The sequence below is a fragment of the Oncorhynchus gorbuscha genome, linkage group LG15 (genome assembly GCF_021184085.1).
Source record: "Oncorhynchus gorbuscha isolate QuinsamMale2020 ecotype Even-year linkage group LG15, OgorEven_v1.0, whole genome shotgun sequence".
Lineage (NCBI taxonomy): Eukaryota > Metazoa > Chordata > Actinopteri > Salmoniformes > Salmonidae > Oncorhynchus > Oncorhynchus gorbuscha.
The window spans coordinates 78,187,255-78,200,597 of record NC_060187.1 but is presented as its reverse complement, the minus strand read 5'-3'; the positions used below and the strand labels follow the sequence as shown (position 1 = coordinate 78,200,597).

At 44.1% G+C, this 13,343-nt stretch overlaps 2 protein-coding genes across 5 annotated transcripts in view; both read left to right on the top strand.

Moving 5' to 3' along the window:
• The first annotated feature begins 1,276 nt into the window (after positions 1-1,276).
• Positions 1,277-11,787, top strand: LOC123998118 (caspase-2-like). Of its 3 annotated transcripts, none has more exons than XM_046303049.1 (11): positions 1,277-1,342; positions 2,068-2,221; positions 2,527-2,688; positions 6,066-6,138; positions 6,679-6,770; positions 7,670-7,852; positions 8,221-8,349; positions 8,430-8,520; positions 8,625-8,807; positions 9,459-9,568; positions 9,677-11,787. In XM_046303049.1, the coding sequence occupies exons 2-11, from the start codon at positions 2,069-2,071 to the stop codon at positions 9,809-9,811; spliced, it is 1,311 nt and encodes a 436-aa protein (XP_046159005.1). In that variant the 5' UTR covers positions 1,277-1,342; position 2,068; the 3' UTR covers positions 9,812-11,787. The 3 variants fall into 3 exon arrangements, with proteins under 3 accessions (XP_046159005.1, XP_046159004.1, XP_046159003.1); XM_046303048.1 differs by having other exon boundaries at positions 1,287-1,342; positions 2,065-2,221; XM_046303047.1 differs by lacking the exon at positions 1,277-1,342 and adding an exon at positions 1,526-1,545 and having other exon boundaries at positions 2,065-2,221.
• Positions 11,788-12,734: 947 nt separating this feature from the next.
• Positions 12,735-13,343, top strand: part of LOC123998117 (chloride channel protein 1-like) — an 89,553-nt gene continuing 88,944 nt past the window's right edge. Inside the window, exons 1-2 of one of the 2 annotated variants that reach the window (XM_046303046.1) lie at positions 12,735-12,897; positions 12,980-13,097. In XM_046303046.1, coding sequence (XP_046159002.1) covers positions 13,047-13,097 — 51 coding nt within the window. In that variant the 5' untranslated portion in view covers positions 12,735-12,897; positions 12,980-13,046. Of the gene's footprint in view, positions 13,098-13,343 lie in introns of both variants that reach the window. The other variant, XM_046303045.1, reaches the window with a different exon arrangement.

Here is a 13,343-nt window from a genome sequence, read left to right as displayed (position 1 = left end):
GTCCAAAGAGTTCAATCTTGGTTTCATCAGACCAGAGAATCTTGTTTCTCATAGTCAGAGTCCTTCGGGTGCCTTTTGGCAAACTCCAAGCAGGCTGTCATGTGCCTTACTGAGGAGTGGCTTTCATCTGGCCACTACCATAAAGGCCTGATTGGTGGAGTGCTGCAGAGATGGCTGTCCTTCTGGAAGGGTCTCCCATCTCCACAGAGGAACTCCGGAACTCTGTCAGAGTGACCCTCAGGTTCTTGGTTACCTCCCTGAACAAGGACCTTCTCTCCCGATTGCTCAGTTTGATCCGGGCAGCCAGATCTAGGAAGAGTCTTGGTGGTTCCAAACGTCTTCAGTTTAAGAATGATGGAGGCCACTGTGTTCGTTGGGACCTTCAATGCTGCAGATTTTTTGTTGTTGTACCCTTCCCCATGTCTGTGCCTCAACAATCCTGTCTCAGAGCTCAGCAGACAATTCCTTTGACTTCATGGCTTGGTTTTTGTTCTGACATGCACTGTCAACTGTGGGACTTTATATAGACAGGTGTGCGGCTTTCTAAATCATGTCCAATCAATTGAATTTACCACAGATGGACTTCAATCAAATTGTAGAAACATCTCAAGGATGATCAATTGAAACAGTATACACCTGAGCTCAATTTCGAGTTTCATAGCAAAGGGCCTGTATACTTATGTAAATAAAATGTGCAAAAATGTTGAAAAACCTGTTTCCACTTTGTCATTGTGAGGTATTGTGTGTAGATCAATGAGGAAAACATGTATTTAATCCATTTTTAGAAGAAAGCTGCAACGTAACAAAATGTGGAAAATGTCTGAATACTTTCTAAATGCACTGTATGTTCATACTGAATCTATAAATTCAACATATTAGGCTCCATTTGTGCAATAAGGTCAATTATGTCGTGGCATTTTAAGAATCATTTTTTCACATCAATCAACAGCAGTTTGGCAAATATGGATTTCTCACAATCAAAAAATTCCTTGTGGACAGATGTGAGCTGTTTCCAGTTCATTCCTGAATCCCACTCCCTTATTTCCTACAAAGGACATGCCATCCTCTCTACTTCATCTAAAAATTAGGTAGCTGTTTATGTCAGTCTTCCATGATATTCTTACCAATTGGTTGATTATTTACTGTAACAACCGATTCAAATTCAAAATTAATTTGCTTAATGTTTCCACCCACGCCCTGGGATAGCTGACTCGTATTCGACCAGGAAAACGTCAATCCAAATCCTCCGAACTGTCATTGGCTATAATCCAACACAATGAATTTAGACCACTCCCGCTACCATTTTCACACATTGCAGAGGCGCGGAAGTTGGTTTACTAGGGTAAGTTATGTTGTTAATTTGTGCGAAATCATTTCAAATACAGTTAGCTAAATTTGCTATCTAGTTTTAGGACATATGGGTTGGGAGCAGATGAACGCATTGAAGGTGTTCTGAATGTTTGAAATCCACCCCAAAAAATAACATCCCAACGTTAGCATGCCGATGTAATGTTAACTTAGCTATTTGCAGTTGCATATCTAAAGGTACATTGTTTTGAAAAATGCAACGAAACTGATTGACACTTGCTTACATTTTGAACAAATTTCTTAGCATAGCTACCTGTTTTTATGCAATAGCTTACAAGTTAGTATTGTTCGGACGTCAAGGTGATGTCAACTTTTCCTTCACACATTAATTATTAGCTAGCTAACGCGTTAGCTGGAGACAGCTGGCTAACGTTACCTGACAGCCTTTGTAAGTATCTGCTGCTGAGTGTTAATAGATATAGGAGATATAACTACCAATTATTTTTTCGTATTCATCCAGACAGCTACTATAGCTAGCTAGTATAATGTTAGTTCTTACAGAAAGACACATTCAGCATCCTTTCCACTCCGACTTAGAAAACAAGGTAAATTGAGCTATTATAATAACTAGATACAATTCCAATGAGTAACGTTAACACGTTGTTGAGAAGCTAGGCCTATATACCGCGCCACGGTTTTGCAAGAAGAATGGAAGTTGACAGTAAACGCTTAATTTTCTTGTGTGTTGTCTCGTAGCAGAATGTTGGGGGAATGCGGTATGCTGGAACGAGACAGAAGGGGGCTTCGGAAATACGCTGTGACTCTCTGCAAAGAGATGGTGGTGGACGAGCTGTTGATTCAGTCGCTGCAGACAGACGACATTCTCACCGACAGCATGGCAGAAAGCATCCTGGTATGTTGTGTTCAATTGTGTAGCTCGATACTACTACCAGGTCAGGTGACTTATGACCCTTATCAACTTCCAAAAAATGTATGCATTCATTGCCCAAATGTCTTATTGTTGATGTATGTCATTAACTTCAATCACGTAACCAAATGTGAATGTTAGTGTGGATCAGGGTTTCCCATACTTGGTCCTTGAAACTCCTGCTTGCCCCCTGTGGGGGCAGGACCCAGTTTAGTTTCCCTGGTGTAGATTAACATGTATTCCACTTTCTATTTTTTCTTTCTAATCTGTTGATATCCGTTGTTCCCCAGGCGGAGCTGACCTCCCACAAGCGGAGCTGGCGTCTGCTGTCCCTGCTCCCCAAGCGTGGTCCCAGAGCCTTCAGCAGCTTCTGCTCAGCACTGAGAGACACAGAGCAGCAGCACCTATGTGCCCTGCTCACAGAGTCACCAGAGAGGGATGGAGAGAGACAGGTGAGTGGGCACTGAGAGCCACACCACAACCAGCACAACAATCAGATGTTGATCCTGACAGATGAGCAGAAGGACAAAGCGGGAAAGGGGAGAGGGTAGACATGGAGAGAGAGAGGGGTGAGTGCCACAACCAACCTAAGCCTGAAACTGTGCCCCTTACTCAGTGTCCCCAGACAGCTAGGGTGAAAGACAGGGCTGAGGGGGTGAGTTCCACAACCAACCTAAGCCTCAAACTGTGCCCCTTACTCAGTGTCCCCAGACAGCTAGGGTGAAAGACAGGGCTGAGGGGGTGAGTTCCACAAAATACCCAATCCAAGCTTCAGACCACTATTCCCCATTCACAAAGACCCCAGTCAAAGACAGTGAGGAAGAGGGGGATGAATAGAAAGAGGTGAGCGCTACCCAACACCTAGCCCAAGCTACATACTAACTTAGAATATTTTCCTGGTATTTTACAAATGTTCCATCCCAAGAATAAAACAACTTTTCTCATGGGTAACCCTGTGTTTCCCGCCAAAACTGGAAGTGTCATTCAAAAGCATTATAAAGCATATAAATATGTAATGAAGATTCAAACCTAATGCGTCCGATACATTTTATGAGCCCTACATCAATTATGTCGCTCTTGCTGCTGGTGATTCTCTGATCCACCTCTACATAGATTCTGTATACTTCTGGCCCTTCTTTGGACACGGTGTTAACTAACCTCCAGACGAGCTTCAATGCCATACAACTCTCCTTCCGTTGCCTCCAACTGCTCTTAAATGCAAGTAAAATTAAATGCATGTTCTTCAACCGATCGCTGCCCGCCCATCCAGCGTCACTACTCTGGACGGTTCTGACTTAGAATATGTGGACAACTACAAATACCTAGGTGTCTGGTTGGACTGTAAACTCCTTCCAGACTCATATTAAGAATCTCCAATCCAAAATTAATTCTACAATCGGCTTCCTATTCCGCAACAAAGCATCCTTCACTCATGCTGCCAAACATATCCTCATAAAACTGACCATCTTACTGATTCTTGACTTCGGTGATATCATTTACAAAATTGCCTCCCAACACTCTTAACAAATTGGATGCAGTCTTTCACAGTGCTATCTGTTTTGTCACCAAAGCCCCATATACTATCCACCACTGCGATCTGTACGCTCTTGTTGGCTGGCCCTTGCTTCATACTCATCGCCAAACCCACTGGCTCCAGGTCATCTACAAGTCTCTGCTAGGTAAAGCCCCGCCTTACCTCAACTCACTGGTCACCATAGCAGCACCCACACATAGCACGCGCTTCAGACGGTATATCTCATTAGACACCCCCAAAGCCAATTCCTCCTTTGGCCACCTTTCCTTCCAGTTCTCTGCTGCCAATGATTGGACTGAACTGCAAAAATCACTGAAGCTGGAGACTCATATCTCCCTCACTAACTTTAAGCACCAGCTGTCAGAGCAGCTTATAGATCACTGCACCTGTACATAGCCCATCTGTAATATAGCCCATCCAACTACCTCATCCCCATACTGTATTTATTTATCTTGCTCCATTGCACCCCAGTATCTTCTCTACTTGCACATTTGTCTTCTGCACATCAGACAGTGTTTAATTGGTATATTGTAATTACTTTGCCACCATGGCCTGTTTACTGCCTTATCTTACCTCATTTGCAAATCAAAATGTATTTGTCACGTGTGCCAAATACAACAGGGGAAATGCTTACTTAAAATGCACACTCTGAATATAGATTTTTTTGGTACTGTATTATTGACTGTATGTTTGTTTACTCCATGTCTAACTCGGTGTTGTTGTATGTGTCAAACTGCATTGCTTTATTCTTGGCCAGGTTGTAGTTGTAAATGAAAACTTGTTCTCAACTGGCCTACCTGGTTAAATAAAGGTGAAATAAAAAAATATATGGCTAGAATTAGATGCAGAAGGCTTCCCTTCATGAAGATTGAATGGTTATGGGTCTGAATAAATAATTGCTATAGCCTTCCGCCATCGCACGCATTCACTGTTCTTTCAAAGTACCCGTGAGCCAGGGTTGGGTTCGATCCCCGTGACCACCCATACGTAGAATGTATGCACACATGACTGTAAGTCGCTTTGGATAAAAGCGTCTGCTAAATGGCATTTATTATTATTATTATTATTAGTTCTGTTGGCTCCTGTATATAACATTCAGCAAAACATATATTGCATTAATTAGCTAAATATAAGGCTGAAGGTAATACATTATTAGCCTTATATTTAGCTAATTAATGATGGGTTATGCATAATAAGCATCTAACTTATAGCCTCTGTCTCTTACGCAAGTGCCTGTGCACCGCTGGCCTCGCCTTACAAAACGTCCTTAGCTCTGAATCCCATGCAGGAAAAGCTAGACAATCTTTTTAGCATTTCTTACACCAATAGACTATTCGAAGAGGGGCGCAATATAGATTTTCTAGCCTACCTATGTCAATTTAGAACAGGATTATCTATTTTGGATGCAACTTGAATGGAGTTGATGGAGATAGTGTGTGTGCACTGATTTAAAGCAACGCTATTTGAGTGATAGGCTGTTTTTAAAACTCTTTACAATAAATAAAATTTTAAAAAACAAGGTGACCCCTGAAAGCCAGATCATTCTGTCTTTATATTACTGTAGCATAGCCTATGCTATATTACTGTAGCATAGGCTATGCTGCAGTCAATGTAGGCTTACCTGTCACACGTTATCATGATGAGATGATACAGGAAGAGTAGCTGCTGCTTTTGCAACAGCTAATGGGGATCCTAATAAAATGCCAATACAGTAGGTTCTCCTACATGCACTGTGGATTGTGCTCCATACTGAGATGGGCTGTCTGTCCCCACCCTGAGCGTTGATTCATCATGCAGCGGCCGTAGAGAAACCACATTTAGACATCGCATATCATTTTAACAGTTCCATTTCACTCCATGCTGTTCATATAAACAATTTATTATAATTTACCGGTTTCTCGCAGTTATTTATCCCGGGAAAGAGGAGTGGTTTTGGACGGTAAATCTCGGAAACCGGGTTCCTACCATTCAACCCTACTACAGACTGTCCCCAGATAGTCACTAGAGAAAGAAGTGACCACAACACTCTCAACCCAAGCTATAGACTGCTGTAACAGGAAGAAAGAGGGGGATGGGGAGAAAGAGGGGAATAAGAAAAGAGGAGAGCTGTAGATTGGGAGAGAGGTGAGTCAGCCACCCCCCCAAAAAAAAGCCTCCTGGATGTTTTGGTATTCACACTGCAGGCGAGGAAAACAAATCGGGAATGAACTGGTTTTGCCTATAAATGTTCAGATTGTATTGACATCAAAGGTAAGTTAAAAGATGGTTAAATTCTCCTTTTCCTTTGTCCTTCAGAGATATGTGGACTCTCCCCTCCCACTTCCCACCCAGGAGGGGATTGTTCCAACCAAGAGAGCCAGAACACAAGGTGAGTAGAGCAGTCATCTGAGGTGGGTGCATTCAAGATAACAGTTTTACAACTGTTTCATTCACACTATTTGCATGTTTCCTAGGAGATCATGGGAGGGGTTTGTTTGTGTGGTTGTTTGGAGAGAAAAAAATACATGTAATCATTCTGTTTTTTGGCTTGTAACTCAGTCTTTTATAAAACTTTTAAAAAGCTATTTTTAATAAATCCAATAAAAATGTAAATGATAATGTCCCAATTGAGTCCAGTTATATAATTTTATCAGTGTGGAAGCAGTGTGCTGTAGCCTTGGTATGGAGTGCCACTGCCCAGACAGTCTCACCACCTGCAGGCACCACGCCTGTGTGACTTGCTCACATAGCTGTAGTACAAAGGTTGTTACAACACCATTATATGTTGCTAACAGCTTCCCTTTCAAGGCAGAAACGTGACCTTGACTGGAACCCTGCTCTGATGGGCATTATTGGAATTGTCTCCACTGGTGTATTTTATGGAATGAAATGCATGCAGGGTGTAATGTCATCCTAATATGTGTTTCAGAGTCAATGGAGATGTGTCTGGATGCAGACAGTCCCATCACCAGCTCTGTTCTTCCCTGTACACCAGACTTCTACCTAAAACACTGCCAAAAGGTACAACACTCACTGTTAATACAAACCAGTAAATCACCTGTCTGTACCATGTCACTGCCAACAGGTACAACACTCACTGTTAATACAAACCAGTAAATCACCTGCCTGTACCATGTCACTGCCAACAGATAAAACACAGTCTCTGTCTGGTATCTCTTACCTGAGACCATTAATGTTGTTAACGGCTGTATATTTTTGGTTCTCATATTTGTCACTGCAAATATAACTGTTACAATGCAACTTTATGCAACCCCCTAGGGCAGTTAGTTTCAAGGCAGCACCCACTGCAACATGCACCTTTGCAACAAATGCATGCATGCACTTCCTGTGTCCAGAATGTTAGCTGCATTGTTCCCCAAGGTATTTCTAGGGAACAGGAGAGTAGATCTTCCTATTCATCCACCTCAACCTGTAACAGCTGTTGAAGTGTCTCCTCTCTAAACAGACAGCTATTAGACCTCTGCAGTTTAGACAGAGTTTAGACAGTACCAGGCGAGTCCCACTGGTCCGTAGAAGACAGTGTTTGTCTAGACCACAGTAATTTTGACAGGAAAGAGACACAGGGAGAATTCCCCCAGCCCATGTGTTGAAGTCTCTGTAAACCTGCTCAGGTTGAGGATGATTCATCACTGAGCTCCACTGGGTTGTAAAACTGTCATTAAAATACAGGGACAGAAACTACAACAAACACTACTGAGAACAGCAGCAACAGAAGCACATCATTATTTTCCTTCAGGTAAACCATGTCATTTTCTCGCGCTGCATTTTTGTCTCTTGTCCCTCACTCTTTTCTCCTCATTTCCCTTCTTCGCTTTCTTTCCTCCCTTTGCATCTCTCTCCTCCCCTCACACTTTCTCTCTTCCCCCTCTCCTCTCTTTCTCCTGTTCTCTCCCCTTCAGTCCTATAGTATGGTGTCCAGTCCTCGTGGCCTGGCCTTGGTGATCAGTAACGTCTCCTTTGACCCCTGTGCTGCTCCTGACCTGGACTCCAGGAAGGGAGGGGAGGTGGACGAGGAGGTCCTCAGGAAGGTGTTCACTGAGCTGGACTACATAGTCACTGTCCGGAGAGACCTCACAGCTCAGGTAACGCACACACACAGAGAGCAAGACAGTGGTGCCAAAGGTACAGCAGTGCTTCAACAACATGGACTGTATCGGTGGATCCCCCACTGGCTTCAATCAGTGGCACTCAGGCATTTGTTTGCCTTGATCTTCATAGACCTGTTGCTATTAGAGTCATGTTTTTAGCTAGTGGAGACAGCTGTGTGTAGTGTTGGTCTTTCCATGACCATGTTTAATGCAAAGAACAAAGGGTGAATTTACAGCTCTACACTTCCTCTCTGTATAACTAGTGGCGCTTGCACTTTGTGACAAATTGTACCAAAATAATCCTAAAAGTTCTATGTAATTAGAATAGGGTTTAATACTTGATTGATCTCTCTCTATGACAGGGCATGCGGGAGTGCATTGAGCAGTTTGGCAGACGGCAGCAGCACCAGACCGTATCCAGCTGTGTGGTGTGTCTGCTGTCCCATGGAGTAGAGGGGGCTATCTACGGCACAGACGGACAGCTGCTGGAGGTGTTTGTGACCTCATTCAGTTTAGAGTGAAACCCTTTCTGATGATAATCATATTAATTGAATCTCTGTCTCTCTCTCAGTTGGACTGGGTGTTTGAGGCATTTGACAACGCCCACTGTCCTCTACTGCAGAATAAACCCAAGATGTTCTTCATCCAGGCCTGCAGAGGAGGTGAGCACACAGGCTCTCTGCCCTCACTCTCCCTCCTTCCATTTCCCCAACCCTCCCTTCCCTGTTCTCTTCTTCTAACCCGTCTTGTCTCTGTCTCCCTCCAGAGGAGATGGACTGTGGGGTGGAGCAGCCAGACGGGCCAGAGAGGACCCAGTCTCCTGGCTGTGAACAGAGGGATGCAGGGAGGGAGGGGGATGGAGACACCAGGCAGATGGAGGAGCGAGGCAGGCTCAGAGTCAAACTGCCCCAGCGCTCTGACATGATCTGTGGCTTCGCCTCCCTCAAAGGTGTGTGTGTGGTGTTGTCTGTTTATTTGGTGGTGTGTTTCTTTGTGTGTGTGTGTTGGGTCCCTACTAGGTAATGTAGTGTGTGTTGGTCCTTACTGGGTCATGTAGTGTGTGTTGGGTCCCTACTGGGTAATGTAGTGTGTGTTGGGTCCCTACTGGGTAATGTAGTGTGTGTTGGGTCCCTACTGGGTCATGTAGTGTGTGTTGGGTCCCTACTGGGTCATGTAGTGTGTGTTGGGTCCCTACTGGGTCATATGTAGTGTGTGGCTACTGGGTCATGGGTAGTGTGTGTGGGTCCCTACTGGGTCACGTAGTGTGTGGTGGGTCCCTACTGGGTCACGTAGTGTGTGGTGGGTCCCTACTGGGTCACGTAGTGTGTGGTGGGTCCCTACTGGGTCATGTAGTGTGTGGCGGGTCCCTACTGGGTCATGTAGTGTGTGGTGGGTCCCTACTGGGTCATGTAGTGTGTGGCGGGTCCCTACTGGGTCATGTAGTGTGTGGCGGGTCCCTACTGGGTCATATGTTGGGGCCTACTGGGTAATGTAGTGTCTGTTGTGCCACACTAGGTAATATGTTGGGGCCTACTAGGTAATGTAATGTAGTGTCTGTTGGCCCCTACTGGGTAATGTAGTGTCTGTCGGGCCCTACTAGGCACTGCAGCCATGAGGAACACTAAGAGAGGATCCTGGTTCATCCAAGAGGTCAACTCAGCACTCCGCTTCAGAGCCAGAGACACACACCTATCAGACATACTGGTGCAGGTAAACACAAACACACACCACATATCACAGTCATAGTAAGTACATTTTCCCTCAAAGTAGTTATCAGCAAGTTCAGTGCTAGTAACCTTTTGTAACCTCTGTCCTCAGGTGAATGGTCGTATTAAAGACAGAGAAGGCTATGCTCCTGGCACCCCCCACCATCGCTGTAAGGAGATGTCTGAATTCACCAGCTCCCTCTGCAAAGACCTCTACCTGTTCCCCAAGTACCACCCTCAGTACTGACACGCACACATTTCTGCACCCCTACAGCACCACACACATACCGCACCCACTACTGACACACACACACATGCTGTTACACACAATCATAGAGGATTAATTCATTCACATTTGCTGTGCAAATTCCCTCTCACAGACAAACTTGGAAAGGAAAATGGAACGAGTTGTTGTAAATCTATGTGCTTGGTAATGGGCATGAAGTATACATGACTGGTATGAAGCTGATGTGTGTGTACCTACCTATCAGCTAGGCTTGCTATATGTGTATCTGTGCCAGTTAGAAATGGGATTGAAATGTTCGAGGTAATTATTTTAGCTTGCTAACACACCAGAATATATTTAAATGTATCGCTTTTAATTTCTTACTAAACAGCAACGTTTGTGTTTGAAGATTATTCTTTTTTTAAACATGTATTTTGTATGCAGATCTATTTTTATCCATTTATTTTGTATCAAATCATTTTGAAGCTCTTTTTTGTAAGAATTGTAAAGCCCTTGTCTCCTTTTTGTATTAAAAAAAATGTTTATTATAAAATGCATAGCATTATAATAGGAAATCCCCCCTGACCAAATGAAGGTATGTATCTGTGTCCATCTGATGGGCAGACAGGTGGTGGTGTAGAGTTATAGGCGGAGGATGCAGCATGGAGGGAGCTGCATTTCAATACCCTCCTAGTAATCTGAGTCTTCCACGGAAGGATATTGGGACACGTAGATGTGATATTGGGAGTTTCAGGGTTTGTTAGCAATGATTTGATATGTTATTGAGGCAACAAGTATACTGCATTCCATTTGAATAGAATGGAGTCATGACCATTTCTCTCACAAACAACTGTCCTCCCCCTCCCATCTCTACCTCCATGAGGGGGTTACGGTCTAAGGCACTGCATCTCAGTGCAAGAGGCGTCACTACAGTCCCTGGTTTGAATCCAGGCTGGATCACATCTGGACGTGATTCGGACTCCCAAAGGGGAGTGCACATTTGGCTCAGCGTCATTCGGTTTTGGCCGGGGTAGACCGTCATTGTAAATAAGAATTTGTTCTTAACTGACTTGCCTAGTTAAATAAAGGTTAAATACAAAATGTAGACAAGTTAAGGCACGTAGGTTAATTAATGTTATAACTACATTGGTAACCAGACTTATTACTTAGATGTGATGAAAGATGTCAACATGTATTTAAATGAATTACATTTATATGTTACACCAATGAATTAAATTAGAATTCTATGTAACTGCTTGTTATCTCTGGTCAACTTGAGACCTAAGTTACCTACTGTCAATGTTTCCTTGACCAATAAGATTTCAGTTCACAGGATGGATGTACATGGATGTTTTAAAGATGTATGGATTGATTTTAAAGCAGCTACAGTATTTTCCTTTTCAATTTGATATGCAATATTCCATAGCAATGTGTGCCATGTGAAAGCTGTGGTATTGTCTTTAAAATACTTGGTTTATCATTTACATAGGACGATGCATCACATTCAAGTGTATGAGCAGCAATATTGATGTTTGGTTCTAACAGTGTTGTAGGGAGGAGTGATATGACAGGAACAGTATGAATTGAGCTGTTGACCAACCAATCACAGAGGCAGCACATAGTGCTCATGTTAAAAAATATAAAAAATCCAGAGATCCTGTTAAATTAGTATTCTAATTCTATGGACAGTTCACCCCAAATTCTAAGTGCCAGATGTTTGTTAGATGCTTTCCATTCGGTTTGAAGCCTCTAGTCTGGTTTAAACTAACTTAATGTGTACAATATAGCATCCACACAATTTTTTGTTATTGTAAATTTTCAGAAAGATTTTGTGGCGAAGTAGGTTATCCCTTGAAAGTGAAGTACTGAGGTCTGGGGTTCACTGCCATAAGCTAAGGAGCTGCTGGGGATGGGGGGAGGAGATGACTGTATTTATGTCTAAAACAAAGACTGCCAAATGTTCAGGAAAATAAACAACCTTTTGTTTTTTCTATGAATTGACTTTCTATGAGTTGTGTTGACGTGCGTTGTGTGTGTGTGTGAGAGCACTGTACATATGTACATTATGCATGATATTATATTTTGATCTCTCCTTGTTGCTGTTTCTTTATATCACAGTGTACATCCAGTCCCCCTCAGTACTGGTATAGTATATCTCACAACCCTGTAGTAAGGACTGTTTCATGACTGCACAATATGCGTTGTGAGTCACACACTGACCACTACCACTGTGATAATGTTCTCTGTGTATCAGGTAGTGCCTGAGCCAGCTGTCCATAATCATTCTCCCTGACACACATCACACACTCGCCCGCGGTCGGAGTGACACATTTCTCTCTGGCCACCACCATGCAGTGAGATTAGGTTGTAATGTGGTGGCGTGTGGTCTCCAAAGCAGAGAAGGGTTAAGGGATTGGTGGGGCCATTCTCTCTCTCTCTCTCTCTCTCTCTTTAGGTGGGCCATGTGCCATGCTGTCTCATCTGGCTGAAATGGAAACAGGTGGTTTCAGAGCAGTAAACATGATTGAGTGAGAACCACTTCAGACTTTTGAGATGCACGCCTACAACCCAGACTGAAAACCATTATATCAGATGGGATAGATGGCAATGTGCATTATGGTGACTGCTACATCTGGCCTAGTGAAGAGGTATGTTGATACAGCAGGGGGAATGAGGGCTTGGAGCATGTGAGGGTTCGAAGGGATAGCCTTGCATCATTGGCTGATGACGGGGGTGTTAATGTGCACCTACCCTCACGTTGCAGGGGCAGCCCTGTGGGGGGTGGCATCACCCTCACCCCTGCCTGTCCAAACAAAAACACCCATCCAAAAACAAAGATCTAATGGCCCATGGGTCTAGCTGGCCTGCTCACGGGGACAAGAGGCTTGTATGCCAGTATCGGTGTCGTTAACGTGAGCCCTGCTGTGTGTGTGATTAGGTGTCTGCTGTTCTAATAAAGGAAAGCGCTGCGTCTGTCTCTGCCTCATATCACTACCAGGAGTCTCTGTACAGACGTCTTTCTGTTGACTGTCTTACAGGACAGGTGGAGGGAACACCGCCTCTGGATCAACTGAACAAGATTGGATCTGAACAAGTGTCAATCTCAAGTGTGTGTGTGCACTGAACTGCTGTGTATGTTAGAATGCATATGTAAGAAAGTGTACACTCTTGACGTGTGTGTTTGTTTAGCTGAGAGTGCGGGTGGAAATGCTGAAGCCACCATCAGGGTTATTTTTGGGTCAGTGACAGCGTGTCAATGGCTGCAGATGCGTCGCAAAGGAAGGCTCTGAGATACCAACAGACCCTGGTAGGTCTCTGTCAGTCTGTCCACTTCTCTCGCTCTACCTGTCCGAGTGTCCGTCCGTCTCAGTTCATCTCTGTCTCTGCCCGTCTGTACATCTCTGCCCGTCTGTCCACCTCTCACTCTCTACCGTCTGTCCACCTCTCACTCTCTACCCGTCTGTCCACCTCTCACTCTCTACCCGTCTGTCCACCTCTCACTCTCTACCCGTCTGTCCACCTCTCACTCTCTGCCCGTCTGTCCACCTCTCAC

Coding starts and splice junctions, on each gene's coding strand:
- LOC123998118 (XM_046303049.1), top strand. CDS start 2,069: ATGTTGGGGGAATGCGGTATGCTGGAACGAGACAGAAGGGGGCTTCGG. Junction 2,222..2,526: donor GCATGGCAGAAAGCATCCTG/GTATGTTGTGTT, acceptor GTTGTTCCCCAG/GCGGAGCTGACCTCCCACAA. Junction 9,569..9,676: donor TATCAGACATACTGGTGCAG/GTAAACACAAAC, acceptor CTCTGTCCTCAG/GTGAATGGTCGTATTAAAGA.